At 37.3% G+C, this 26,738-nt stretch overlaps 3 protein-coding genes across 5 annotated transcripts in view; 1 reads left to right on the top strand and 2 right to left on the bottom strand.

The window, feature by feature from the left end:
• Positions 1–4,982: 4,982 nt before the first annotated feature.
• LOC121730444 (glycine-rich cell wall structural protein-like) lies at positions 4,983–8,033 on the bottom strand. Of its 3 annotated transcripts, XM_042119477.1 has the most exons (4): positions 7,941–8,033; positions 6,792–7,075; positions 5,657–6,755; positions 4,983–5,563 (listed from the first exon to the last, which is right to left on the bottom strand). In XM_042119477.1, exons 1-4 carry the CDS (start codon positions 7,996–7,998, stop codon positions 5,385–5,387), a joined length of 1,620 nt encoding a protein of 539 aa, XP_041975411.1. In that variant the 5' UTR covers positions 7,999–8,033; the 3' UTR covers positions 4,983–5,384. The 3 variants fall into 3 exon arrangements, with proteins under 3 accessions (XP_041975411.1, XP_041975410.1, XP_041975409.1); XM_042119476.1 differs by having other exon boundaries at positions 4,983–6,755; positions 7,941–8,031; XM_042119475.1 differs by having other exon boundaries at positions 4,983–7,075; positions 7,941–8,032.
• An 8,020-nt stretch (positions 8,034–16,053) lies between these two features.
• The window catches only part of LOC121730632, a 25,654-nt gene continuing 14,969 nt past the window's right edge, over positions 16,054–26,738 (top strand). The window contains exon 1 of the mRNA XM_042119772.1: positions 16,054–16,156. The gene's annotated coding sequence lies outside the window, so the exon portion shown is untranslated. The remainder of the gene's footprint in view (positions 16,157–26,738) is intronic.
• LOC121730633 lies at positions 16,716–18,127 on the bottom strand. The gene is made up of 2 exons (XM_042119773.1): positions 17,952–18,127; positions 16,716–17,652 (listed from the first exon to the last, which is right to left on the bottom strand). The coding sequence occupies exons 1-2, from the start codon at positions 18,034–18,036 to the stop codon at positions 16,952–16,954; spliced, it is 786 nt and encodes a 261-aa protein (XP_041975707.1). The 5' UTR covers positions 18,037–18,127; the 3' UTR covers positions 16,716–16,951.

The following is a 26,738-nucleotide window of genomic DNA, read 5'->3' as shown; positions in this document are numbered from 1 at the left end:
AACAAGAATTTTTGACAAGTTGTGTGTAGAGCATGTTTTTTGACGAAGTTACTTAATTTCCTTAGTTTTTATTATTCGTAGGAAAAAAATCGACGTTTTTACTAGTTAAATGATTGATTCTATTATTTGCACAGGTGTTCCATAGACAAAGAAGAATGCACCACTCAAGCTGGTCCGACCACTCAATCAAGTATTTCTAGATATTTTATATTTGGGATGTTACATAATACATTCATTTTATTAATTTTATTTTCTCTAGAATTGTCTATAATTAAATTGGATGCGATACTATTACTAAGACATTATTTTCAATGAAGCAAAAGGGTTTGGATTTGAAATAGAATTTGAAGTCTTTTTCATAGTAAGTACTTATTTCAAATTAAAAAAAAATACTTTTATGAATGTTACTCAGAGAAGAATTACTAAATTGTAATTAAATAACGATTTTGATAGTAAGTTTCATAATTATTAAAATAATTTATCGCTGAGAGCGGCAGTTAGCGTATTTTACAGGGAAGAATAATATTATCATAACAGATCAACATACTCTATATTATAGACCCCAGACTACACGGTCAATAATATTTTACAATCCATGATATTGCACACTAAAATTGATCGTCTAGGCCCTAGGGGCTTATAGTTAAATACGAAAATATAGAGCTGATTTCGACAGTGTTGATTACTTACCTTATTGGATATTTAATACTATGCAAACATCGAATAAAGCTTTTTGTTTACTGTCTGCGCTGGTGCTGCCTCTAGAGTCTAGTGTGATAACTGATAAGTGATAACATTGCAGTAATGACGATTGGTTGGAAATAAAGACTTACTTACTTACTAATATACTACTACTACTATACATATTACTATACATTTTCAGTGACTGACAAGTCTTAAAAAATCTGTTCTTTTTGTTGTGTAGGTACATGCAGTAAGCATGAGATTTTTTAACCCTTTGTTATCACGGCTCGTTAGCGGGTTTTTCTACTATAATGCTATTTCTAGCTTATTCTGCTAATAGAATGATAATAGGTTTCACCATCGCATAATAATTGCTACTCATTATAACCATCATCGATACTTAATGAAATAAATTACAACTTATCAATAAAATAGATTTGTTGAAAGAACTAAAATGTAAGTAGGTATGTTTTAGATTATAATGATTATTTTAATATAATTTAGGTTGGCATATTATGCAAAATTGGGTTCCTGTTATACAAATTATGAGCCTATTTTCCTCCTTAGCGGGCCCCTGGACGATCAATTTTTTGTGCAATATCACGTATTGTGCAATGTTATTGACCGTACTCTAGGGTTGATATTGAACGCACCCGCCATTCAATCTTATTGTCAAATAAATGATTCAATAATACTGTTTAATATATTGCACAGTAAAATTGATTGCCTTGGGGGGCCCCAAGACAATCAATCAACTTACGGGTAAAAATTTGAAAAATCCTTTGACCAAATCGTGGATGCCTATATCATTAAAGGAACACGTAGGCAAAGTCTCAAGTACCTAGCTAGTAGCTGGCTTTATGATTATATAGTCATTGCATTGATAGACAGGTATCATTCAATCAGCTATGCTTGAATCAGTTACTACAACCTACAGCCGAAGCCTACAGCCTACAGAAGAAGATGGCACAAAATGTATTCATTTCATTTTATTTTAATAAGTTTTCGGTGGCCATTAGTGGCTTGGGAGTTGGGACCAAAATAGAAGGTTTCCGAATCCGAAACTTCGCTAACCTAATTTCTACGGAACCTGCCATGGCCCGTCTTGCACTTAGCCGGTACACATGAACAAGCCATAACTTTTCGTCGGTTATCTCGCCGTAAACCTGTTCGCGGTTTTTGCTCCTGCCCATGACCTTCAAACTTACGCCGAGTGTTTCGGGTTTACACACGTGACTGCTGACCACATAATTATTGCGAAATATTACATTATGTAAGGCAAGAAAATTAGGCTTGAGGCAATAGGCATAAACCGGGGGTAGTTATATACCCCAAACAGACAAAGTATGACATTTATTAACGTGGTATTCCCTTCCTTACCCTTCCCTATTCCCTCTTAAAAGGCCAGCAATGCACCTGCAGATCTTTCGTTGTTGCAAGTGTTCATGGGCGACGGAAGTTACTTTCCATCAGGTGACCCGTTTGTTCGTTTGCATTCATTTTATTACATAAAAATATTAATATACAGTGTGTAACCAAAATAAGTTATAATACTTGTTACGTGTTCCTTGTAGAGAGTTCACTGTGAAAGTAGGAGCGCTGAAAGACGATATTTTTTTTTCACTTTTGTATGGGCAAGGGCCCGAGCGTCACGAGTGAAAAAATATTTTGGTCTTTCAGCGCTGCTACTTTCACAGTGAACTCTCTACAAGAAACACGTAGACACCCTAAAATTTTTGTTACACCCTGTATGTGTATAAACAGAGTATGTTGTAGACAAAGTGAGAGATATATACATGAGGTAGTTACAGATCTATACAGTCAAAGTAAGAGATATAAGCGAGAGCAAGTGGAAACCACAAACAGGCCAAGTAAATGGGACTAAAAAACTGTATTGCATAAACTATACGTAAACTCGGCTTTGTTATTTGTTTATACTGAGATTTGAATTTCCTACAGGACCGTACATTTTAGCGTGATGGAAACTGTCCCTTTCGTATGTTGAATGACATTAGCCCACTTTGTACTGTCTGTTATACCGGTAATCGGTATGGTCAACGGATCATCGAGGAATTTATTTATTTATTTATTTATTTCTTGACATGTAAAATTACAATTGATTCCTAGGCAGTTGACAGACCGACGTTTTTTGGTCGGATCATGTCAATTCAATGTTAATTGTGATCTGTCGGCTGGATTTTACGTAACGCGACCAAACTACGTAGGCGCCCCATCAGTCTAGGAATCAACTTCTCTGATAGTACTAAATCCTTACAGGACTTAATCGTTTTATTAGGGTTCCGTACCCAAAGGTCGAAAACGGGACCCTATTCATGAGACTTCGATGTCTGTCTGTCCGTCTGTCTGTCCGTCTGTCTGTCCGTCTGTCTGTCCGTCTGCCTGTCTCCAGGCTGTATCTCAAGAACCGCTATAGCTAGAGTTCTGAAATTTTCACAGACACAGACAGTGTATATCTGTTGCCGCTATAACAACAAATACTAAAAACAAAATAAAATTTATATTTAAAGGGAGCTCCCATACAACAAACGTGATTTTTTTGGCCTTTTTTGCTCGATATCAATAATGGCAACAGGTAGACACTTGATACTTTCACAAAAACCTTAGTTATAATATGTCTACTTCAATATTTAAGAATAATATTAAAATTAAATAAAAAATTAAGGGCCCCCCTTCAAAAACACAATTTTTGGTCTACTAGATGTCCCGCGCGGCTTCGCCCGCGTAAATTAGTAATTTTACGGAAACCGTACATTTTCCCATAAAAAATAGCTTATGTCCCTACTCCCTTCACTTGGTCTACTCTATATCTGTGCCAAATATTGCCATAAAAATTGCTACAGTAGTTCGTAATTTCTAATATTTCCTCCATTTTTCCCACATTTTCCTGAGTTTCTTTGGTTGTATTAGTCTTAGCCTATAGTCTTATTCGATAAATGAGCTACCTAACACTGAAATAAGTTTTTAAATCGGACCTGTAGTTCCTGAGATTAACGCGTTCAAGCAAACATACTCTTCAGGTTTATAATATTAGGTAGGTATAGATTTTTTAAAATTATCGCTTGACAAACTCGAGTCTCGATCTAAAAGACTATGAAAATTACCAATAACATGGTATAATATGGTAGTGATGATGATGATGTTGATGATGAATTTAATTTGCATAGTAGCACAATATTATGCTTTCTGTTCTTAAAACAACGCCAAAACTCCCAAACTTGTATCTATAAAGAATCAGGAGTTCTCTCAGCACCTTCCGAATCACGGTATACCAGGTATACCTCGGTGCAAAATCTTACTTGTTGGTAGCATATGCTTAGAATACTTCTCACGAAACCGAAGTCACCACATGTTTCCCTATAGATTTTGAGGAGTTCCCTCGATTACTTATGTATCCTTCATCAGATCACCATTTTTGTGAATATAATACCAAATTGGGATGATACCCTATATACCAAAAGAAAAATTTTGAAAATCGGTTAACAAACGGTGGAGTAATCGTTGCACATAAGAAAACGAACATAACACCTCCCCCATTTTGAAAGTCGGTTAAAATTGTAGCCTACGTGTTATTCTGATGTATAAGCTATATTATTGTAAAGTTTCATTAAAATCTGTTCAGTAGTTTTTGCGTGAAAGAGTAACAAACATCCATACATCCACACATCCATACATCCAAACAAACTTTCGCCTTTATAATATTAGTAGGATGTTTGCTCTATAACAGTACGGAACTCTTCGTGTGCGAGTCCGACACGCACTTGGCCGATTTATTTTCATGTTTATTTGCTTTTAATAGTTGTAACAGACAGACGGAAATGCAAAAAGGCAAAACCACTTTCGCATTTATATATCTGCAGTATGGATCAATCACGAATATTTTTTTTGTAAGTAGATAAATTATTATTAATTATCTAGGCTAGGTCAATTACAATTCTATCTTTATGTCTGTTCAGTGGCAACTTTTTTCCTTGGGGGTCTATGGACCCCACCAACCATCTGCTTAATCACCTAAAGGTGATTTTTTGCAGCATTTAAAACTGGTAAGTTGACCATTAAATAGACTTTATGAGTTATATAACACCCATAAAAATCATTTATACTAAGAGAATAGATCAATTTTATCAATTCAATAACTTATTATTTATGAAATATTATAATGAATGCTAATATCGATTGATGGCAAGTTAATCTGAAGTCAAGTTTTGAAAATTACACATATATACATAATGTATAGTACTATGAAAGTATACCTAAACTTTTGGGTATGAATAAAAACATTTTTATTGCAAAATAATTTATTAACTAGACAATCACAGCTAATAGTTTTACTTATTTACTAAATAATAAAATTAATCTCGGTTTGATCATGAATACTCAATTTGTTGTAATTAGCTTTTTAGTGTACAATGCACTATTGCAATGTACACAATCATAATTATCACTTTTTAAACTTTATTACCAAGAAATAAAGTAAAAAAGTGGTAAACTCGATCCATAGAAACACAAAATATTGTCTCATGGGTTTTTGCACTTTTGTCTACAACGTCTTTTCAACATTCGAAATATACAATCGGCAAATAAATATAATATTAATAAGTTTCATTCAAAATCCTTTACAACAGTCATATTTATCTATTCATTCGAATGTAATCTTACTTTGTGGTTTCAAAATTCTAGTATTACTTTCCATAGCTACTGGCACTAGCGGAGGCGGAGGCTTTCGCGCTGGCTGACGCGTATGCGCCCCCACTACCCCCACCGCACGTGCTGCACCCACAGGAACCGGATCCGCAACCGGAACCGGAAGCTCCGTTACCACCTGAGCTACCTCCGTATCCTCCGGAACCGCCAGCGCCACCTCCTAGTCCACCTCCGTGGCTTCCGGAGCCGCCAGCGCCACCTCCATATCCTCCGGAACCGCCAGCGCCACCTCCGTATCCTCCAGCACCGCCAGCACCCCCTCCGAGTCCACCTCCGTAGCCCCCGGAACCGCCAGCGCCCCCTCCTAAGCCACCACCGTGTCCTCCTGAACCGCCAGCGCCATAGCCTCCAGAGCCACTCGAGCCCCCGCCTAGACCACCTCCGCTGCCACCTCCGAGGCCACCTCCGAGGCCACCACCGCTGGCACCACCGAGTCCACCTCCACTGCCACCTCCGAGGCTGCCGCCAAAGCTAAGACCGAAGCCGCCGCTGCCGCTCGAGCCGCCGTAACCACCGCCCCCACCGCCTTTACCATATCCGCCTCCGGAGCCTCCGCCGAAGCCACCTCCGAGGCCAGCACCACCGCTGCCGATATTTTCGCTGTCAAATTTGCCCGATCCGCTATGACCAACGGTTAGGCTGCCACTCGAGCCTCCACTGAACCCTCCGCTGCCACCTTTTCCGTATCCACCCCCGGAGCCGCCGCCGAGTCCACCTCCACCGCCGAGGCCACTGCCACCGCCGAGTCCACTGCCTCCGTAGCTGCCAGAGCTGCTTCCACCGCCATTTGAACTCGAGCTTCCACCGAGGCCGCCTCCAAGTCCACCTCCGAAACCAGCGCCGCCTCCGTAGCCTCCTCCACTTCCGCCGCCTTTTCCGCCAGAACTGCCACCTCCGTAGCCCCCAGAGCCACCTCCTCCACTGCTCAGGCTCTCGCTCGAGCTACCGCCGAGGCCTCCGCCGATACCACCGCCGATCCCGCCCCCGGCGCCGCCGCCGTAACCGCCACCGCTACCTTTTCCGCCGGATATTCCACCTCCGTAGCCCCCTGAGCCACCGGTGCCTCCGCTCAGGCCTCCCGACTTTCCTCCGGAGTGGCCCCCACCCGCGCCGCCTCCGAAGCCGGCGCCCCCGCCGTAGCCGGCCCCGCCGCCGCCGCTGCTGTAGCCGCCGCCGCCCCCGTAACCACCGTTGTTCGTCGTTCCGGTGAACGCGAAACCGCCAGATTTTCCGTCTTCCGATTTGGTGTAGATCGTTTTTTCGTTGCCGCCCCCAAGGCCGCCGCCCCCGCCGAGGCCGCCGCCCCCGCCGAGGCCGGCGCCGCCGCCATAGCCGCCCCCGCTGCCGCCCCCGCTGCCGCCCCCGCTGCCGCCCCCGCTGCCGCCACCGAGGCCGCCTCCGCTGCCTCCTCCAATTCCGCCTGAGGCGCTGAAGCCGCCGCCGACGCTGTTCAGCCCGGAGTGTACTTTTCCGATGATGCCATTGACTCCCTCGCGAATGACGTCGAGGCCAGCGCCGAAGCCCGAGGCCAAACCTAGGCCTCCGCCGCCGCCGCCGCCACCCCCGCCCCCGCCGCCGTAGCCGAAGCCACCGCCGTAGCCGAAGCCCCCGCCGCCGCCACCCCCTCCCCCTCCCCCGCCGCCAGCACCGTATCCTCTACGGACACGAACTGAAAACGAAAACAATTTGTCTTATTTGAAATAGTTACGTAGAGATGTATGTAATAACGAATATAATAATATGGCTAGGCGCCTGGCGGTTGTGACACGGCTTCAACAAAATCCACGAAAGCCGTTAGCCCAGGCGCTTCAATACTTATAATTAATGTTAAATATACTTATTAAACAAAAAAGTTTTCAAATCGGACCAGTAGTTCCTGAGATTAGCGCGTTCAAATAAGCCCTTTCAAATAATTTCCCCTCGTTTTTTCTACATTTTCATCTATTTCTTCGTTTCTATTAGTCTTAGCGTGATAAAATATAGCCTATAGCCTTCTTCGATAAATGGGCTATCTAACACTGAAAGAATTTTTCAAATCGGACCAGTAGTTCCTGATATTAGCGCGTTCAAACAAACAAACAAACTAACAAACTCTGCAGAATTATAATATTAGTATAGATTGCAGTTTCAGGACAATATTTTTGGTCAATATTATCTAATGTATTATTATTTATATTATAAAATTACGTCTAGTTATGTTTTAAGGGCGTATAAAATATATTGTTAAATTTTTCAAGTATTTATAGTTAAAAGAGTTTTTTAAAACGACTGGTATTAAAACTACTTATAGTTTTATGAACACCAATGAACACTGTCAAATAATTTGTAATATCTAGGAAATATAAATATTGAAAGAGCTATAAATTATAATCGTTGAACACCTAATAACTGGCTAATGCCCAAACCAAACAATACCACAAACACAAAAAACTAAAGGCATATTTCAATCCAAAGAAAATTAAAAAGTATTAATTTCTGATTGACCCTTTTCCTGTTACTTAACTATATAATACAGTTAATATATTTGTATTTACCTGCGGCCTCTCCGCGTACGAGTAGAACAACAAATACTAAACACAGCACCGGCCTCATGTTTACTACTGGCACCAGCAGCTAGCACCAACCTTATATAAGTACATCCTCTGACGTCGCTGCTACGGAGAACTGAATTCCCGAGAGATTGACGTATTTGTTTATAGATATCACGATTAGCCGCGATCGATTAGATCGCAAAAAACATAAGGAGCAGCGCATACGCAGGATTTGGCTAAGCTTTTCGGAAATGTGACGTAGCATAAACTACTCGCATAATTGGAGGAGGTTGGAAATATTAGGATCAGAAATGGATACATCACAGAGAAGACTATATCGGTAACCATCGCTTTCGCTACCACCCAGACCATTAGTTGATCCATCTGCTCGTTTACTGATTCATTTGATTCAGAAAAAATTGCCACAATCATAAGCCCGATAAAATTTAAAGTGTGGAATACTCAACCCAAAGCACTTGCTCCAAACAATCTTTAGCTATGTCAATTTTTATTAAAGACATGAGTGAAGTAAGCAATAACACGATAACTAACAGAAAAAAACTGTCTTTTTTTCATAAATCGAGGCTCTAGGGCCGGAGAAATGATTTGAAATTAAAAAAAACTGTACATTTTATGTGAAGTCAAGATATTATATTAGCCAGGTGATTCACCTGGCTAATATAAAATCTAGTAGATAAGTTAAGTACAAGGTTTGTTCAAATTACATAAGGGAAAAAATGAGTAAATGTCCGCATGTTACAAATTGTTACTTATTGGGTTCATCCACTTAAATTTCAATTGTCAATAAAAAAATATTTTTAACACTCCAAGGCACTAATTCCTGGCTTCAACAAGAATTTGTCAGAGACAGTGCTCACTATAGCCTAACCAGAAGCCTAACTGGGCACTGCAAGCTCAATAAGCACCTTAACAGAATAGGATGTGTTAGTAGCTTAACGACTTGCAGATTCTGCGAGGAGGACGAGACACCTATACACCTCCTCCTTGACTGTCATGCTCTACTACAGAGCAGAAACAGGCACCTTGGTCACTACGAATATTCATCCAGAGAGGAAATTCGTTGCACCAACCCAAACCACATCGTTCAATTTATGAGCAGCATTGGGTTGGGGACGGTGCTCTAATGCGAAGGAGTCACAATAGATCAAGGGTCGCAGTGACATCAGGGCTACCTGACCTGCCTTCAGCACAAAAAAAAAACTAATATATACAGCATGACTGGTGAGACATGATCAATACTTAAGGAGAGTACTCGGTACGCGATTCTCATTATAACTATTAAGTAATAAAATTAGGTACATACTTACTTAAGTTTTGACCAAACTTTTTAAAATAAATAAATCATGGACACTTAGTAAATTACTATACGCCGCTAATCTTCCCGCGCGCGTTGTCCATGCGTTGGTAAATAATTATTTGACTTTAAGCTTCATTTTCAGAGATCAATTGATTTTTTTTTCAACTAATTTAATAGCCAAATATCACCTCCTCGAGTATTGAACATGTCTCACCAGTCATGCTGTATAGTTATTAATAAGTAATATTATATTTGCTTCCAGGTAAGCGAGCTGTTTACCTTATCGTCTCCGTGAACTTTCGAACTCGTCAGTACTAGCTACTACCTCCTGCTAGTAGGTTTTTCAAACTCGTTGATATTCCGTCCGCATTCTCTATCTAACTACATAAACTACTGAAGATTTTGAGATTAGGTTTCAACTTCCTGCAGTATCTTAAAACCGGCCAAGTGCGAGTTGGACTCGCCCATGAAGGGTCCCGCAGCAGCAATAAGGTTTATTTTTATTATGAAATTAAAAGGATTTTTATTTATTTTTATATTTCAGTTGATTTAATGAAAGTTAGATTAAGGTTTATCATTTATGACGTATAAAAAAGTACTTGCTAGGTCTCGTTCAAACCAATTTTCGTTGGTAGTTTTTATAGTAATGTACACATTTTACCAGTTTGGAAGAGTCTCTCTCGCAAACTATTCAGGTAAGAAAAAAATGATACTAGGAACTTTAATATGATTTTTAAAGACCTACCCATAGATACCCTACACGCATAGGTTAGACGAAAAAATTTTTTGTAACTTTGTAACTTGTTGTAACTTGTACCTATGGGAACCCCTAAAATTTTTAATAATTTTTCCATTTTTGTATCAAAATGCGGTTCATGGACTACATGTACTTTACCAAGTTTCAATAGTATAGCTTTTATAGTTTCGGAGAAAAGTGGCTGTGACATACGGACGGACAGACAGACAGACATGACGAATCTATAAGGGTTACGTTTTTTGCCCTTTGGCTACGGATCCCTAAAAAAATGGGTATTCTAAATTCTTTTACCTACTCAAAAAGTAAAAAAAAGTTGGCGCTGTCTTGATATACCTATTATTAATATTTTCTTGCTTCAGATTATTTTGAACGATAGATATGTTATATTATAGCTTTAAACTGGGTGCAATTAAACCTACCGGCCAAATTTTTTTTAGGCCTTAAGTATCATTAGGAGAGTCCATTTGCCAAAAAATAGGGTGTTAATTTTTTATAATAACATATTTTATCCCACTTAAAATCGTTGCAGAACGGTCACTTCGCGGCGTTGGGTAGAGCGGGGATGACGCGCGGGGTGGCGCCTCCCGCACGCGCCGGGACCCCCAGACACCTCAGAAACTAAGTATTATAATCAACAGAAAACAAAGTACACAAACAAGGTAGTATTCCGACCACATTCCGCCAAATATAAAATTTCCTTTTGGCTTTGCCGGATTCGAACAAAATATCGTAAACAATAACGTTCATAACAATTAAGCAGTCATTACAAAATTTAATAAAACAAATAAGCAAAAAAAAAAGATTATTATGTACTTTGGTTTTTATACCTGATGGTATCGTAAGGCGAAGGCCACACTGTAAACACGCAATCATTGTAATTGTCTATAACTTGACTCATAAATTAACAGACGGACAATTTATTTACGCGTAGACGTATGATAGTCGAGTTTGTAGGTCGAATGCAATCGCGAGATTATCTACGTCGATTTTCTTAGGCCCATTTTGCACGGGACCTAAGCTCCATTGTCATATTGAAAAAATTAGGCACTAAATCTCGAAACTGTTTATACACTAAGGGCGGGTTGCACCAACTTTAACTTTAACTACAATGCAAAATGTCAAATTTTTGATTAAAGTTAAAAATGGACGCCATCATGACGCCATAATATTTAACCATAACCATAGAGCTCGACAAGGCTTTAAATGCACGTGGCGAAAAAAGGAACTAACGCTGTCATCATAGAAACACGCCATTTTTGACAGTAAATTTCTCCTTTACCAGCAGCGCCTCCGCCCACGTTCTTATAAAGCCTTGTTGGACCAGGGCTTGTACCACGAAACCGTTTTGAGACTCAAACAATCGAACGAGAATGCCGCATCCTACTCTAACAAACGTGAAATGACGTTGTTAGAGCAGGACGCGGCATTCTCGTCCGATTGTTTGAGTCTCAAAACCGTTGCGTAGTAGGCCTACAGCACGTCTTCTGTCAAATTCTGTGGTCAAAGTTAAGGTTAAAGTTAAATTAGCCATAACTTTAACCACGCCTCTGGTGCAACCCGACCTTATAATTAAGATAATATTATATTTTATCTGTCCGTCGCACAATGAATGAAACGCTGTCATCGCTGCCCCGAGACTGCCCATCAGTTTTACGTGGAAAAGTAGATCGTCATCGCTTTTCATTATTTGCACTTCAATATTTGACAGTCTAGAAGAGGCCCAATCTTAGGCCACGTCTACTCTTCTCCGGCTGAGATTAATTTTGACTTATAGACAAAATTACAGAATCAATTGAAGAAAACACTAAAACTAAAATCATACCAAAAAATAGGCGTACTTTAAAATCATGGATTACCCCAGGAATTCTCAGGTGCATTAGACATAGGAACAAATTGCTATTAAGACTTCGTATAAACCCAACAGACGATATTCTTCGACTCACCTACAGACGTTACCGCAATTTTTGTTACAATCTAATAAAGAAGTTGAAACGAAATTACGACAGACAACTATTGCGGGATTCTGGTGGTGACTCGAGGAAGCTCAAACTCAAACTCAAACTCAAAATTTTTTATTCAGAATAAATTTTTTCAAATATTCTCTGAACGTCGGGGCTACACAGATGCCTACCACTAGCTAGCCTTGGAAAAGTATTGCTACAGTTACAAATCTAAAAAAAGATAAATCAGATAACTCTAAATTGCTACATATTAAGTCCTCAAAAGTGGATTCCGTTAATTATATTAATAGTTACTTCAATAACATAGGTAGAGAGCTTGCAAATAAAATACCGCTGTTGCAGTCTGATCAACCCGATGTTACTCCTGCGGGTTCGCCACTAACCACCTCCTTCGCTCTTTTTGACACTGATGAGAAAGAGGTTTACAATGTCCTTACGAACCTAAAGTCTAATAGCGCACCTAGATGGGATGGCATCTCAACCAGTTATCTTAAGTTAACTAGACATCATGTTGTACCAGTCATTTGTCACCTAGTAAATTTGTGTTTCGAGAAAGGTGTTTTTCCTACTGCGTTAAAAGAATCCATTATTACGCCAGTATTCAAGGGTGGGGATGAGCTTGACATTAGCAATTACAGACCAATCTCAGTATTAACTGCAATCTCAAAAATTGTGGAAAAAATAATAAATATACGTATCGTAAATTACCTATGCAAATATAACATCATAGCAAATAATCAATATGATTTCCAATCTGGCATATCAACTACAGACGCCGTTGAGGCACTGACGTCTGTAATTGTTAATGAACTAGATGCTAAAAATAATTGCCTAGCTGTTTTTCTCGACCTAAGAAAGGCATTTGAAACAGTTTCAATCCCCATCCTTGTAAAAAAGTTGGAATATATTGGAATTAGAGATGTTTCACTAAAAGTGCTTATAGACTACCTTAGCAATAGGACTCAGAGGGTCAGGGTCGGCGAACTAGTTAGTAACAGCAAACAAATAGATTACGGAGTTCCTCAGGGTAGTGTACTCGGCCCTACCCTATTTCTGGTCTATCTAAATGATCTCTGCAATCTAAAAATACCTAACGCTCTTATTTTTTCATATGCAGTGACACAGTTGTATTCACAAACACTACCTGGGAGGCGGTTAAGACGGACACTAAGTATGGGTTACATACAATATCGAAGTGGCTAAGAAAAAAATTACTCACGCTAAACACCCAAAAAACAAACTACGTGACCTTCGCACTTACTAATAAGACTCAGCCTGAAGTTGACCTTAACATCAGAGTTCATCAGTGTAGTAACATAATAGGCGCCATAAATTGCAACTGCCCTGCACTAACTAAAGTAAACGCTGTGAAGTATTTAGGTATTATGCTGGACCAAAGACTCTCGTGGCACTCTCAAATAGATCTGGTTGCCTCCAGGTTACGTAAGCTTATTTGGCTCTTTAAACTTCTTGGTCACGTTACCACCAGAAAAATAATAGACCGAATCTATATTGCTCTGGCTCAATCGATAGCGATTTACGGCATTACAGTTTGGGGTGGCGCTGAAAAAACAAGGATTATTGATGTTGAAAAAGCGCAAAGGGCACTACTAAAAGTAGCTTATTTTAAAAAGAGAAGATTTTCCACACAGAACTTACACAATATTACCAACACTCTATCTATTAGAAGACTATTCATACAACATATCATCATAAAAAAACATATAAAATTAGAATATGACCCAAAAATTAAAAAAAAAGAAGGGACTACAAAGTAGCAAATGTTGCACAGTTACGTACAAAATTCGCCCAATGTCAGTTCCATTACCTCTCCTCGTATTTATACAATAAATGTAATAAAATACTAAAAATCTTCTCTTTAAATAAACGCGACTGCAAAATCAAAGTTACAGTCTGGCTTAAGAGGATTCCACACCGCCATTTTTTCCATACAAACGTTGTCCCCTGTTTCCTCCCTGGATAATGCTAGTAGAGTTATAATTTTTTTCCTGAATATCTACGGCCACTAATACAATGTCCCTATGTTTTCTTTTTTTTTCATAATTTAATTATTAAATAAGATATGAACGTTCAAAAACCCAAAAAAATGGCCAGATTTTCCACTGTGTTCAAACGTCCAGAAAACAGATTTGGATAGATTATACAAAAAAAGCAAAACATAGGAACACAGCTCAAGCCTTTTTTTAATCTTTAATGAAAAAAGTACTTAAATCGGTTAAGTTTTGGAGAAGGAATCAGGGGACAACGAATCGTTGATTTTCTGGATTTTCTGCAGTTGTCTCTATCGCGTTCTGCGGTATAGGCTTGAGGTAAGGGAGACAGCTGTAGATATTACACGTACTTTTTTTTCATTTCTCTAGCCGCTGTGGTATCCTCTTAAGACCCTAAATTATGAAGAAACAGAATATTTTCTAGTATAAGTTTTAATTTCTAAAGCTTATTATTGTTATAATATTTTACAAAAAAATTACACCATATTTAATATTTACACTATTTTACTATTTTACAGATTATTTTACACCATAATTATTTAATATTTACACTATTTTTACTATTTTACAGATTATTTTACACTATAATTATTTAATATAATATTTACACTATCTTTAGTCTTTACACCATTTTTAAACGTGGGAGAGCCATGCTTCGGCACGAATGGGCCGGCTCGACCGGATAAATACCACGTTCTTACAGAAAACCGGCGTGAAACAACGCTTATTAGGTTTTCTTTACTTTAAATCTAATTTTTTGTAACTATTTCATCAGTCTAATATAAGTAAGAGTGTGCTAAGGAAGAGTGGCCTTTCCTGACACAGGTGCACTAGTACTTAATAGGGAAGCTCAACATTTGTTTTATATAATGTGTGTACAATGTTTTGATGAAATAAATATTTATTTATTATTATTTATTATAATTTTGTCACAAAATAATTCATTTCGTAAAATCCTTGGAGTTTCAACAGTCCCAACAATTTTCCCAATGTCTGCTAAAATTTGAGCAAAATTCGTTCGTCAGTGAAAACCTCTAGCCTAGGCTATAAATAAACTTACAAAGTGCGTCAGCAGTCTTTATTTTCCGCCTAAAGTTTATTTTTAACTTCAAGCTTCGGACTTCGGTCCGCTTAGGAAAATAACTTTAATAAAAAGTCTTATTTATGATTGACACATTATGATATAACTTCCGTATGATCCTAACAAACAATGCTAAGAATCAAACACGTATATTCCAAGGGTTTTCATATTTTCGATGGAATTTTCTATAAACAAACATTTAATATGAAATGTAGATTGTAGCGTGGTAAAGGTTAGTTATTTGACAGATAGCATTTCCCAGTACTTATCTTTGATTGATTAATTAATTATTATGATCTACGAGTTAGTAATTAATATTATAACTTACTAAGAAATAGAAACAAACGCACGTGTTATTACTAGAAATAGGATTATGTAATGAAAAATAATTCGATATTTATTGGTTCAATAACTTAGTTGTGTTGAAAAATAAAAGTGTTGAAAACTAAGCACTAACGCCTGGTTTCTGAGTTTTTTGTACAGTCTGAGTTCATTTTCATATGTTCACTATACTGCACTCGGCGAAACATGGCGGTAGCAGTCATAACTCCCTGTCAAAAACTTGTCATTTTCTATATAAACCGCGATTGAAAATGAAGTGTCAGATGTTCCTAGTCGATTGTTAATCGCGGTTTATATAGAAAATGACAAGTTTTTTTACAGGGAGTCAATGACCGCTACCGCCATGTTTCGCCGAGTATAGTATAGCTCTTTTGACGGGCTTAAATAGTTACTTACATCAATCCAATTCAGTATTAAATATATTATGAAGTATTTTTAATCCTTGTAAAACTCTCAGGCTTTGTGTCATAAAACGTGAAGCCTAGAGTGATTCTAAAGACAAAGAATTAAGTATCTACAATTATGATATTATCTAGATTTTAGAAAGTAGAAATTCCTCCTACTAGGACAATATGTTGTTGGGCGGGTCCCACTAGTCGTAGCTCTATCAGAGGTTTCCATTTCTACAGAGCATTTCCACAGACTATAACGAGCCTTATGAACCCAGCCAAGATACAAGAAGACAAGTCAAAAATAGCCTCAAGAAGTAAACGATTAGTAATCACGTTATTTTTTCTCAATGTGCCATGTATTTTATTTAATGCAATATATTAATTCAATTTGCTAGAATTATAATATATTATTAAAGACATTAGCTATACACAATGCATGCGGATGTGGTTTTTACATAGGTACAGGTGCATCACGCTTCGTCTTGATAAACTTAAACGGAATATTGAAATGCTAATCTGTAGAAAATCTAGATTCAGAGATTAATAATTGAGAAGATAAGTAGGTATGCAAATAATAATAAAAAAGTATAAAAAAACAATTTAACCTAACCTAACTCTGTTATTACTTATTAGCAATGATATTATATTTGCAGACACTTAATTTGGTAGGTAACTTATATTTTTTGTAACATCACTTTCTTGGGTAAACCAGAGTAACAAAAAGTGGGGATGTCATATTTTTGGAGATACCAACATGAAAATATGACGTACCTAATAAGATAATTGCCGCTAAGACTCTGATTATTTTTTGTTGGGAATGTTAAAATGAATCAATTATTTAAACAAAACTGAGGAAAACAAATCGAAATGAAAAAAATATTTATTAAAAATAAATGGCAAAAAACTGTATAATAAAAGCACAAACAAAACAATAATTATGATAATTTGTATAACGTTACTCTTAATCATAGAATAATCATCAGTTTTTGCTCCTAAAGGTTATTTTCTTGACCTGAGCAATTTATTTTTTGTAATTAACACATTATAGCGACATCTATTAGTATTTTCATGAATTATTTTGTACACGGCTAATCTATAAGCTATTGTAGTACACGAATTAAACGCTAGATGGCGCTGAATTTTTACGAAAACTAGTGTCGCAGTTTTGATCTCCCACTAGAAGGTACTTCTTCAATTTCGGGTTGCGGCGGTCCGTATGCGGTGGCGTGGCTCGTAGCAACCCCCCCTCGACCGGTGCTGAAGGCGTTGGCTATGGCGGTGGCACCTTGAGGAGTATTCCCGGACCGTCCTCCCCAACCAAAGAACATGGGGAAGTATGCTCCAGCGGGCATCCTTGGGGGATACTCCTCGCCCTCCTCCTGGTCTTCCTCCTCGGTATTCTTGACTTGCTTCTTCTTAGTCACGCGTCTTCTGGGTGTGGAAGCGGGTTTCTCGACTTCTTCAATTTCAGGTTCAGTGATTTCAGGTGTAACCGCTGTTTTCAGTGTAGTCGTTTGAACCTCGATCTTCTCAGTTGGTTCAGCTATATCTGTAGCTAGAGTCACTGGATGTTCGGGGGCAGCCGGCTGTTCGAAGACCACCGGTTTTTCTGGCACCTGCTCAGACACCTGCGGGTAGTATACCTCGTTCTGCTGCGGGATGTACTCCTCCTGGGGTGTCTGTCGCCTCCTGTCGGGTACATAGTACTGGCTGGACTGGGGCTGGTACTGCTCCTCGGGTTTGAACATGAAGGCGGCCATGCCTCCGCCGACGGCGCGGGGGTTGTAGTAGGGGTTGTAGTAGCGGCTCAGCACCATCCCACCACGGCTGCTGTCACTCGAGCCGTAGGACACTGGGAAAGAGATAAACTATTTTTAGAACTTGATTCATATCATTTTTGATATGGATACCTATTTTGTTAATGAGGTATTGATGCAAAATAATACTTCTATTATAGAATCTAAATAATAAATCTTCAATTCTAAAAGGATGAAAACCTGGAGGCACGTAGGTAATTCTCAATGAATTAGTATTATAATACTTCTAAATAACTTGTGACGTTAAATTAAAATAAAAAGTACAATAAATTCTAAAACTTAATTTGTTATTAAAATTATCTTCAGTTCTCTGTAATACCAAAAATGCACTCACGTGTATCGAAGTTGCTGCCATAATACGGGTACGGGTACCCCTGGACCTCCAGAAGAGCACAGACTAAGAGGATGGCACAGATCATGGTTGCAGGCAACTCTGGTTGCTGGTTGCCGGGTTGTCGAGTTGTGTTGGTCCCACCGGGAGCGGCCGGCTTATATGTCTGTCTGTCTGTGTCATTAGGATTCTGTCCACGATGCCGCGTCTGCGTCGGTTTTACATGGACTCAACCGTTATTGGTATCTAGTCAATAAATTATAGTTTGGTAACTTTTTGTATCGTTTTTTTTTTATTTATTTTTTAGATTTTCGTGCTAAGAATGACGAGTGAGGATGTAGCGTAGGACCAGGTCATCTTTTGTTGTCTCTACATAATTTAGTTTTTACAGTATTGTTCCAAAAGTAGTAACTGAGCAAGTTGTGCTTGTAAACTCAAAAATAATACTAAATGTCGGTTGTAGCGCTGTAAAATATCTGAAAGTCGCTTCAAAGCCATTTTCGATAAGACGTTCCGCGCGACTTCGCCCGCGCTAAGGTGACGCCGCGTTAAATGAAAAAACCGTGTTGGAAATGTTTTAGATTGCTTGTTTTCTATGAGAAGCCGGGCCGGCCTCTCATAGAAAACAAGAAATGGAACAGCAAGAAATGGAAAGGGCGTAAGCGACAAAATGGTTTTTATCGCGTAATTTAAAAACCATAAATATATTTCATATAAGCTATGGGCAAATTAAAGTGTATGCTTGAACCAATCTATGTACAAATTTTGGAAGCTTAAATCACTCTCCTCTGTTGACAAAATTAGAATCCCATTTTACAGAGGTCTTTTTGATTAATTATTCTGTGTTATAAAAGTTGACCAATCGTGTTATGCTATGGGTAATTCAAATATAAAGACAGGATGAATATTGAATACTGACAATGAACTTTAATTTAGCTTTAGTCATTGCTGAGAAAAATCGATATCGCTACAGCCAAATTATCAAGGCGTCGCCTTAAAGCAGTATCCCACAATCATCGCACATTTTCCTGCGATAAAAAATTAGAAAGGATGATGAGCGGGAAAGGATATTATACATTATACATATTATTATATAATATAGCGATACGCTATAATATTATATCTTTCCCCACCTATCAAAATGAGCCAAGTAGTTACAGAGCCTATTCGATGCAAACAGATAAACTTTTCCTCTTTATATTATAAAGTGATGCAGTATAAGCTTATCAGTTATCAGAATGAGTGACCCATGGTTATGGTGATTATGTCATCACCAACTCAGTCACGTTCTTTCTCTGCGGCTGATAAAATCAGGTATAATGTCCAGCTAAACGATCATAACTGTCAAATTTGTGGACCTCACGTTCCTGGTGACTCACCATATACAAAAAGAAGGTACTCTAAGAGCCCCCACAAACTACAGACTTTTAGTCGGCCGAAAGTTTGACCAAATAGGGGTTTCAGTACATTTATCGGCCGATACAAATCGTTTAGTGTGCGCACCTTCATACATATTCGTATTTCGTACTAATTAAGTTAAGCTTTCCATCAAACTATCGGTCGACTAAAAGTCTGCAGTCTGCGGGGGCTCTAAACGTAGGATAAGGAGACTGTTGGTGAAAGACACATCTAGATTTCAAAGAGTTCTTTGTCTTCAGTATATTATAATGTCCCTAGAATCATTATAATTTTTTCATCTGTTAATTTATCGATTAACATGGCTGTATATTAACAGATTAATGTCTTCTTTCTGCAATTTAGGGCCTAAGGTAGTCACGCTTTAAAAATTAATTCGTTAAAATAGTATGCAGTAAATATAAATTAAATTTAAACTTTTTGTTAAACTTTAATAATAATAATTAATAATAATAAATCTTTATTTCAACCCATCAACAGGTCATATTTTTAAATTACAATTAAATTTAACTGTTATATTTTCAAATTAAAATAATATTAAGATTAAATTAAATTTAGAAAAAAGTAGACCAGTAAAACCAGTCTTAGCCTTTGACCAGTAGTAGTTTAAAGTTCATATAATATTCCTATGATTATGGTGTTAACATTACCTTTTATTTTCAAAGCTAACATCAATCTTGATCTCCATCTTTACTGCGAACTCAAATTACCTATAATTGACAAACTACCCATAAAACTGTGAGGAAAACGCGGTATTTTATTTATAGCAGTGATTCTACGAATGCAGTACAAGTTACAACTGTTGTTATTGCAGACGGTCTGTCTACAGCTGTCAGATTTGCTGATAACGATACCAATCACCATCAGAGCAAGGACCTTCTCCATCACCGTTATAGCGATATATCACTATAGTAAACATGGTTGTAATTTTGATAGTATTTTAATGGGACACCTGCTACGAATGCTGTGTCCGTACAAAATGGTTGAATCATAGCATATTATCATCAAGTAAATTTCCGCCAACTATAGAGAGAGTAATAAGACTAATAAGAGTTGTTGCGCTTCATAAACAAAATATACTTAATGTAAATAATATTGTAGAATAAAAAAAATCTTGTTTTAATTTTTTTATTAAAATATAATATTAGAATAAAATCATGTTATGTTTCCTGCATAAATTTAAATTTCAGCAAAAATAGAACATAATCATTTAAGTAGTGATGAACTACTTAAATGATTATGTTAATTTGTCTGTCTGTCTATTTTATTAGATAATAATTTTCGGGCAATATACGATTTCAGATCGAAAGAAGTAGCGAGCAACATCTAGTTACATACGTTGTATTTTAAAATTGATTTGCGTAATGCATTCAGAACAGTACAAACCTACGTACAAAAAGCAGGAAAGACCTTAATGGATTCTTCGAAGCACTTAATGATTGCTATCGATGAACATTGTAAAAAGCTTCGAATACAGATTGTGACGTCACAGGCTTCGTTCCTGGAAGGTGCATTCAATGCATATCATTTGACGTCAAATTAGTTAGGAATAGGTGCATCTAGACACAGAGAAATCATTTTTTTAACTGACTTCAAAAAAGGAGATTATCAATTCGACCCGTATGTATGTATTTCCTGAACTGCCTAGTTATTTTTATATTATACTATGAACTTAGGAAGTTTCCTCCAATTTTTTATTTTAAGAAGTTAAGTTAAGAATTAAGTTAAGAATTTTTAAACTCGTTCAGAACGAGTATACTTACCTACACGAAAGTTGTTATAGGCCCGTATACGTTTAAAAGTACGCGCTATTTTTCTCCAATGTACCCAAACCCAACCAAATTACCATACATGGTGTTCAAAATAAGGTATAGTAAGCCGAACGGGTGGAAACCCTTTTACAAAAGAATTTCCAAAAATCGTAGAACAAAAATTGATCAGAATAATTATAATAGCACCCACACCGGTTTCGGTGACAGTGGCCGGTTTCATTGAAACCAGGTCAGTTACGTAGGAGTAGTATTATAGTTGCCCAAGTGTGTGCGCAGTACACAAGAGCACTCTCTATTCTTTTTTCTCTCATAACCCAGTGGGACGGAAGACCGACACGACTGGCGAGAGATCAGGCGCAGGACCGACTTTTTACATGCCCATCCGACGCATGGATCATCTTACTTGTCAGACAATCAGGTGATCAGCCTGCATTGTCCTAACCAAACTTGGAAATAACATGTTTCCAACGCGGGAATCGAACCCACAACCTCCGAGTCAAGCGCCACGCTCTTCACCATTGGACCACGGAGGCGTTTCGTTGTTCAGAATGACCCCCTGCAGTGTCACTCTCTTTCGGCTTACTATTTGAAACACTCTGTATATTTGAGCGTCGCTTTCGCGAGGAATTTCTTTTTTTGGAATTCCTAACGTAAAGAATATGCCACCAAGTTTGTCTTAAATTTAGCCCTTTTACTGTTTCCAGAAAACAATAATTTACACATTTCACTATCACGTGAGTCTTTCCGTAGGTTAGGTTCATCCTTCAATGTTAGGTTCATATTTTATCGACCTCGCCACTGAATTACTCATCAACTCATCATGTCTATTCATAATCAAAATTTAGGCTTATTAGTCATAAAATTCTTCTGTCCGCAGCTACCCTGTGCCACCATTTTCCTGTCCATTGTGTTTGGGCATTAACATGGACATGTCGTATGGACAGATCAACGCGTCGCGTGCTCCTGTTGTTAATTTGTCTATGGTAGATCACGTATGGTTTTTATGAGGTGTTATGAGGAAAATATTAATACTTTATCAAAGTTAGTGAGGTAGTTGCTAGAGCCCAAAATATTGAATAAGCTTACGGCCGCATTCGATTTTATTAATACTTTACATATTCTTTTTAAATTATGAGTTTGACTGAAAATGTAAAATAGAGCTTATGTAAAAACCTAAATTATTACTTGTGCCGTTAGAGTAACAATAAACTGGACAGTTAATTAGGTATTCATGTTGGGTACTTATAAAATTGAACACGAGTAATTAAAAGACGTATATAGATTTAATTTACTCGCCTGATACTTGTACTGAAATGAAATTATTGTGTGGATTTTCCACACAATAATTTTCCCGGAATATAAATTGTCTTGCTTGGGACTCGACTTTATTCCTCTTAAAAGTTTCTGATAAGAGATACTCAAGTGTAGACAAGCCAAGTAACTGAGTTGTCTCATGTCGTCTGGTGACGCACGATTATATCATCGTCGATTCATACCATAACAACAACAATGGTGGAAATACCTCACACAGTTTTGGTCACGTTATGTCGGACGTGTTATTTTTATAGTGATACTAATAACTATAGATGCGAAAGTGAGCCTGTCTAGTGTCTATCTGTCTGTCTGTCTGTCCGTCTTGTTTGTATGTTACCTCTTAACTCCCAAACCACTAAACCGATTTTGCTGAAATATGATGTGGAGATACTTTTAACCCCGAGACAGGACATAGGATACTTTTGATTCCAGAAAAGTCTGTGGCTCGGGCTCCTGCGTGATATTCAAATTTTGGCACAACGAAATTGCTGGAGTCATCCTGTAGGTATATCATGATATTAAAAGGTATCTGAAATCTGCCTCTTTCCTCTAAATCTTTCCACTAAATTGTACCTTTAAGTAAGATGTTCTGTTTCTCGTGATGAAAAGTAGCCTGTCAATTTTTTTGCCCCATGCCCCATGGTCAATTCAGTCTGTTTGCAATTTAATCACAATGAGAGCTTATTCGTTGCAAAGAAGACAATAAATCTTTCCACTTTATAACATTAATATGTACTAATTCTATTAGTGGATTTTTTAGGTAAAGACTAAAGATAGAGCAAACAATTTTAATTGTACTATACTAATATTTATTCTGTGATTGTACTTGAATTTTTAGTATCCACTGTAGTATGCATTAAAATTTTTCATAACCTTTCGTAGGTGGACGTCCTTAATGGATTTAAAAGGGTTCATAAAAATAAATTGTACACAAATTTACACAATTTTTAACCGCAATCGGCACTCGGCATTAGCAATCATTTTCAAAATGCATAGACTTAGAGTTTAAATTCAACGTCCGTAAAATGCATAATTTTATGAAGACTCGTTTTAACAAGTGCAAAACCGTTTTTGGGCGGAATCCAAAATAACGTAACGCCTTGAAGTTTTTATTAGTCGTAAAAACATCACGTAAATTAATTTAAGGAGTTTTACGCTTATAAGTACTTATTATTCTTCTCACATTCTATCGATGTTACTGTCAATAATTTAAAATAAAGTACTATGCTAATTCGTGATTCCTAATTCAAAAATAATTTCAAGGACACCAAAGATTGCGTTTTAAAAAATGATACAATAAATCCTAAAACAATGGATTCAGAAAAAAACGCACAGGTGTGCCGAATTATTTCAATATTCAAATTGAGTTTTGTTACAATAAAATATAATAAAATAAGGTGTGTCCTTGATTATAAGGTATCGAATATTTAAACATCTTTAAATTCATATTACGGAATGAACTTTACGTGCGTTGATTCCGATATTTTAAGGCTCAGTTACACTCGTTAGGTTTTTTACCTTAGCTAGCTGCAGAGAAACATTTTCCCTGCTAAAAAATGTCTGTATGTGTTTTCTCGGGACTCCATACCCCTCTGAATCGTTTTAGAGGCTAAGCGTGAATAGGTAACAGATAGGTAGACAATAATACATATGCTTTAGGTATTTAAAATAATATTTAAATAGTAAATACCTAAAGCTTCATAGCTTGTATTCTTCTGCAAGACGAATAGATATAAATGAAGCTTCACACTTCTTAAACATTACATTATAATGTGACACTTATATCAGATCTTCTGTCTGCCTGTTCAAAATCTAATCTAAGATCTGTTCAAAATCTAATCTAAGATCAAATTAGGTAGTATGCTTGTTAACTCATTGAGCGTCACTTACACGTGTATTAGTGAACCTAGAACACATAGTCGTAACTCGTAAGTTATAACTTATAAGTTTTAATGTTCATATACCTAAGCTTAAATATCTTCTAAGGGGCGATTTTACCAAAGAAATGGAACGCGTTCAGAGCACCTTGAACCGGTCCTAAACGAATAATCGCGTTTAAATAACACCGAATTGCATTTCACCGACATAAACTGAACGAGTTCACAACAAATCCGAGTTTTATCTTCTGAACGCCCAATGTTCGCGATTTACTTCATAAAACCCGTTTAAGTCCTGTCAGTGTAGTGTCGACGATAAGAAATGTCAAAAATGAAAATGTGTTTCGTTAGTATAATATGTATTGTTTTTTACTATTTTGTTGTTAAATTAACGAGAAGAGGCTCGAAAATGATGAAAACATGTACCCTCATCGCGTGACGTCACGTAATCTTAGATTTATTAATCGCGATCAAAAGAAGTTTGTGAAATACAACAACAAAACGAGATTTACGTCGCCGCATGAACGCGTTCAGTGAGAACTAAGTTTTATAAAACGAAAATTTAAGTGTAACTGGTGAAATCCCACCTTACTCGTTAAAATCTACATAAATAAATAGAAATAAAATAAAATATCTTTTTATTAAAAATAGGTATCACTTTTTGAAAGTCGAACGAAGAAACTACGTTGCCTACCACCGGTTCGGGAACTACCTACAACTACAAAGCTAAAAGAAATAAAAATTGGACGCTGTTAAGCATTTTGTGTACTGTCCTACAAAAAATACGTATTGAGTTATGAATGCAGCCATGTACTTTAGATCATTTTACATTTAGAATAAGACTGCATTCATAACACATTAAACAACACCAAATGTTTGTGGATTAGCTGTACACAAATGCTTAACAACGACCAATTTTTTTACTTATTCTATTTAAATTGTAACTGGCAGCGAATCAGCCAGAGATTACTTAAGTTATACTTTAGAATTTCGTGTAAGCAGGTGATGTAAAATTTAAACATACGTAAACTCTACATTGTAGATTATCATCATTGTATGTTCTGCTCGAACTGTCAAGCAGATTAAATGAAAAGATGATATGATTTTTTAAGCCCCAAAGGACATTTATTATCATAGCCAAATGTACGGTTATCGAATATAGAGTAAGACCGATTATGTTTGTGTTTGTGTACTAAATATAAATAAATAAATAAAATAATGTAGATCCGCATGGCCCAAATGAACATTTGGTGGTAGGCGCGTCGTGCATGTCGATGCGGGGTTCTCGGAAGATGCTCTAGCCGCAACCTGGACCGCCGACCGCCGTAACGGGGACGGTGATTGTATTCAAATACAACAGATTCGGCTCCACAGGATGTTCTGAAAAAGCCATACCGGTTTCGGTATCGGTAGCCCGTTTTCTTGTCATCGAATCAACTACGCAGGACGCGTTGATGCATTTCTAAATTTGAACTGAATTGACAGTTTTGCAAATTGCGCAACTATCACGCAAGTCTGTCAAATCTATACAAATTTAGAAATGCATATTAGACCCTTAGGGTGCAACAACGACGCTTTCTGTTTTGTCACTCTTATAATTCGATAGCTCGAATAAGCCAATACGATCGGTGAGAAATCATGTATTTTAAATATCCATCAGACGTAATATATTGCTCATATTTCTCGTTACGTTACGTTACGTTCAAGCGATTTGAACGAACAGATTGGGTTGTCCTAAATTAAATTGAAACATTTTTTAAAGTTGTTCTAACGTGGGAATCTGTTGTTCAATTAAAAATATACTAGCAATGTGTGATGTTCTAACATTTGATTATTTTAGTTAGGCGTTATTTTTTAACAATAGTTAAAAATATGATTTTTGTTAAAGCGTGTGTCTCACTCATTTTTTTTAGTTACTTACTGGTTAGGTAAGAGCTTTGTTTAACGACGTTTAGAAAAAAAATAATATTCCCAAGCAGCAAATGGACGTGCTATAATGGTCGAGAGCACGTTCTTGTTTTCGCTTTAAGTTCTATAAAAATTCTTAAAACAGTCGAGTAAAAGTGCTGTAAACGTTTACTCGACGCGAAAAAGGCGCAAATTATTCAGACTAAAGTCCTATTAAAGTGGAATAAGCGCTGAGTAAGCAACAAAAAGATGCTGTAAGATTTGAGTAAAAGTGGTAGAAAACACTAAAAGAGTTTTAAGAGTAACCAAAATGCGTATATAGGATATTTAGTTCAATAAACGCAATTGATTTGCTATTATACAGATAAAGTGTGCTATAATAGCAGACGAATTGCTTTTATTCTCCTTTTTAGTTCTATAACAGCGAATAGAATGCTTTTACTCGACAAATTAGTGCTGTAAAGAGTGCGAGCTTGTGTGCTACATAAATTTAATGTAAAAAA

This window comes from Aricia agestis, chromosome 9, assembly GCF_905147365.1.
Source record: "Aricia agestis chromosome 9, ilAriAges1.1, whole genome shotgun sequence".
NCBI lineage: Eukaryota > Metazoa > Arthropoda > Insecta > Lepidoptera > Lycaenidae > Aricia > Aricia agestis.
Note: the sequence above shows the minus strand (reverse complement) of the source record. Positions and strands in the feature narration are given on the sequence as shown.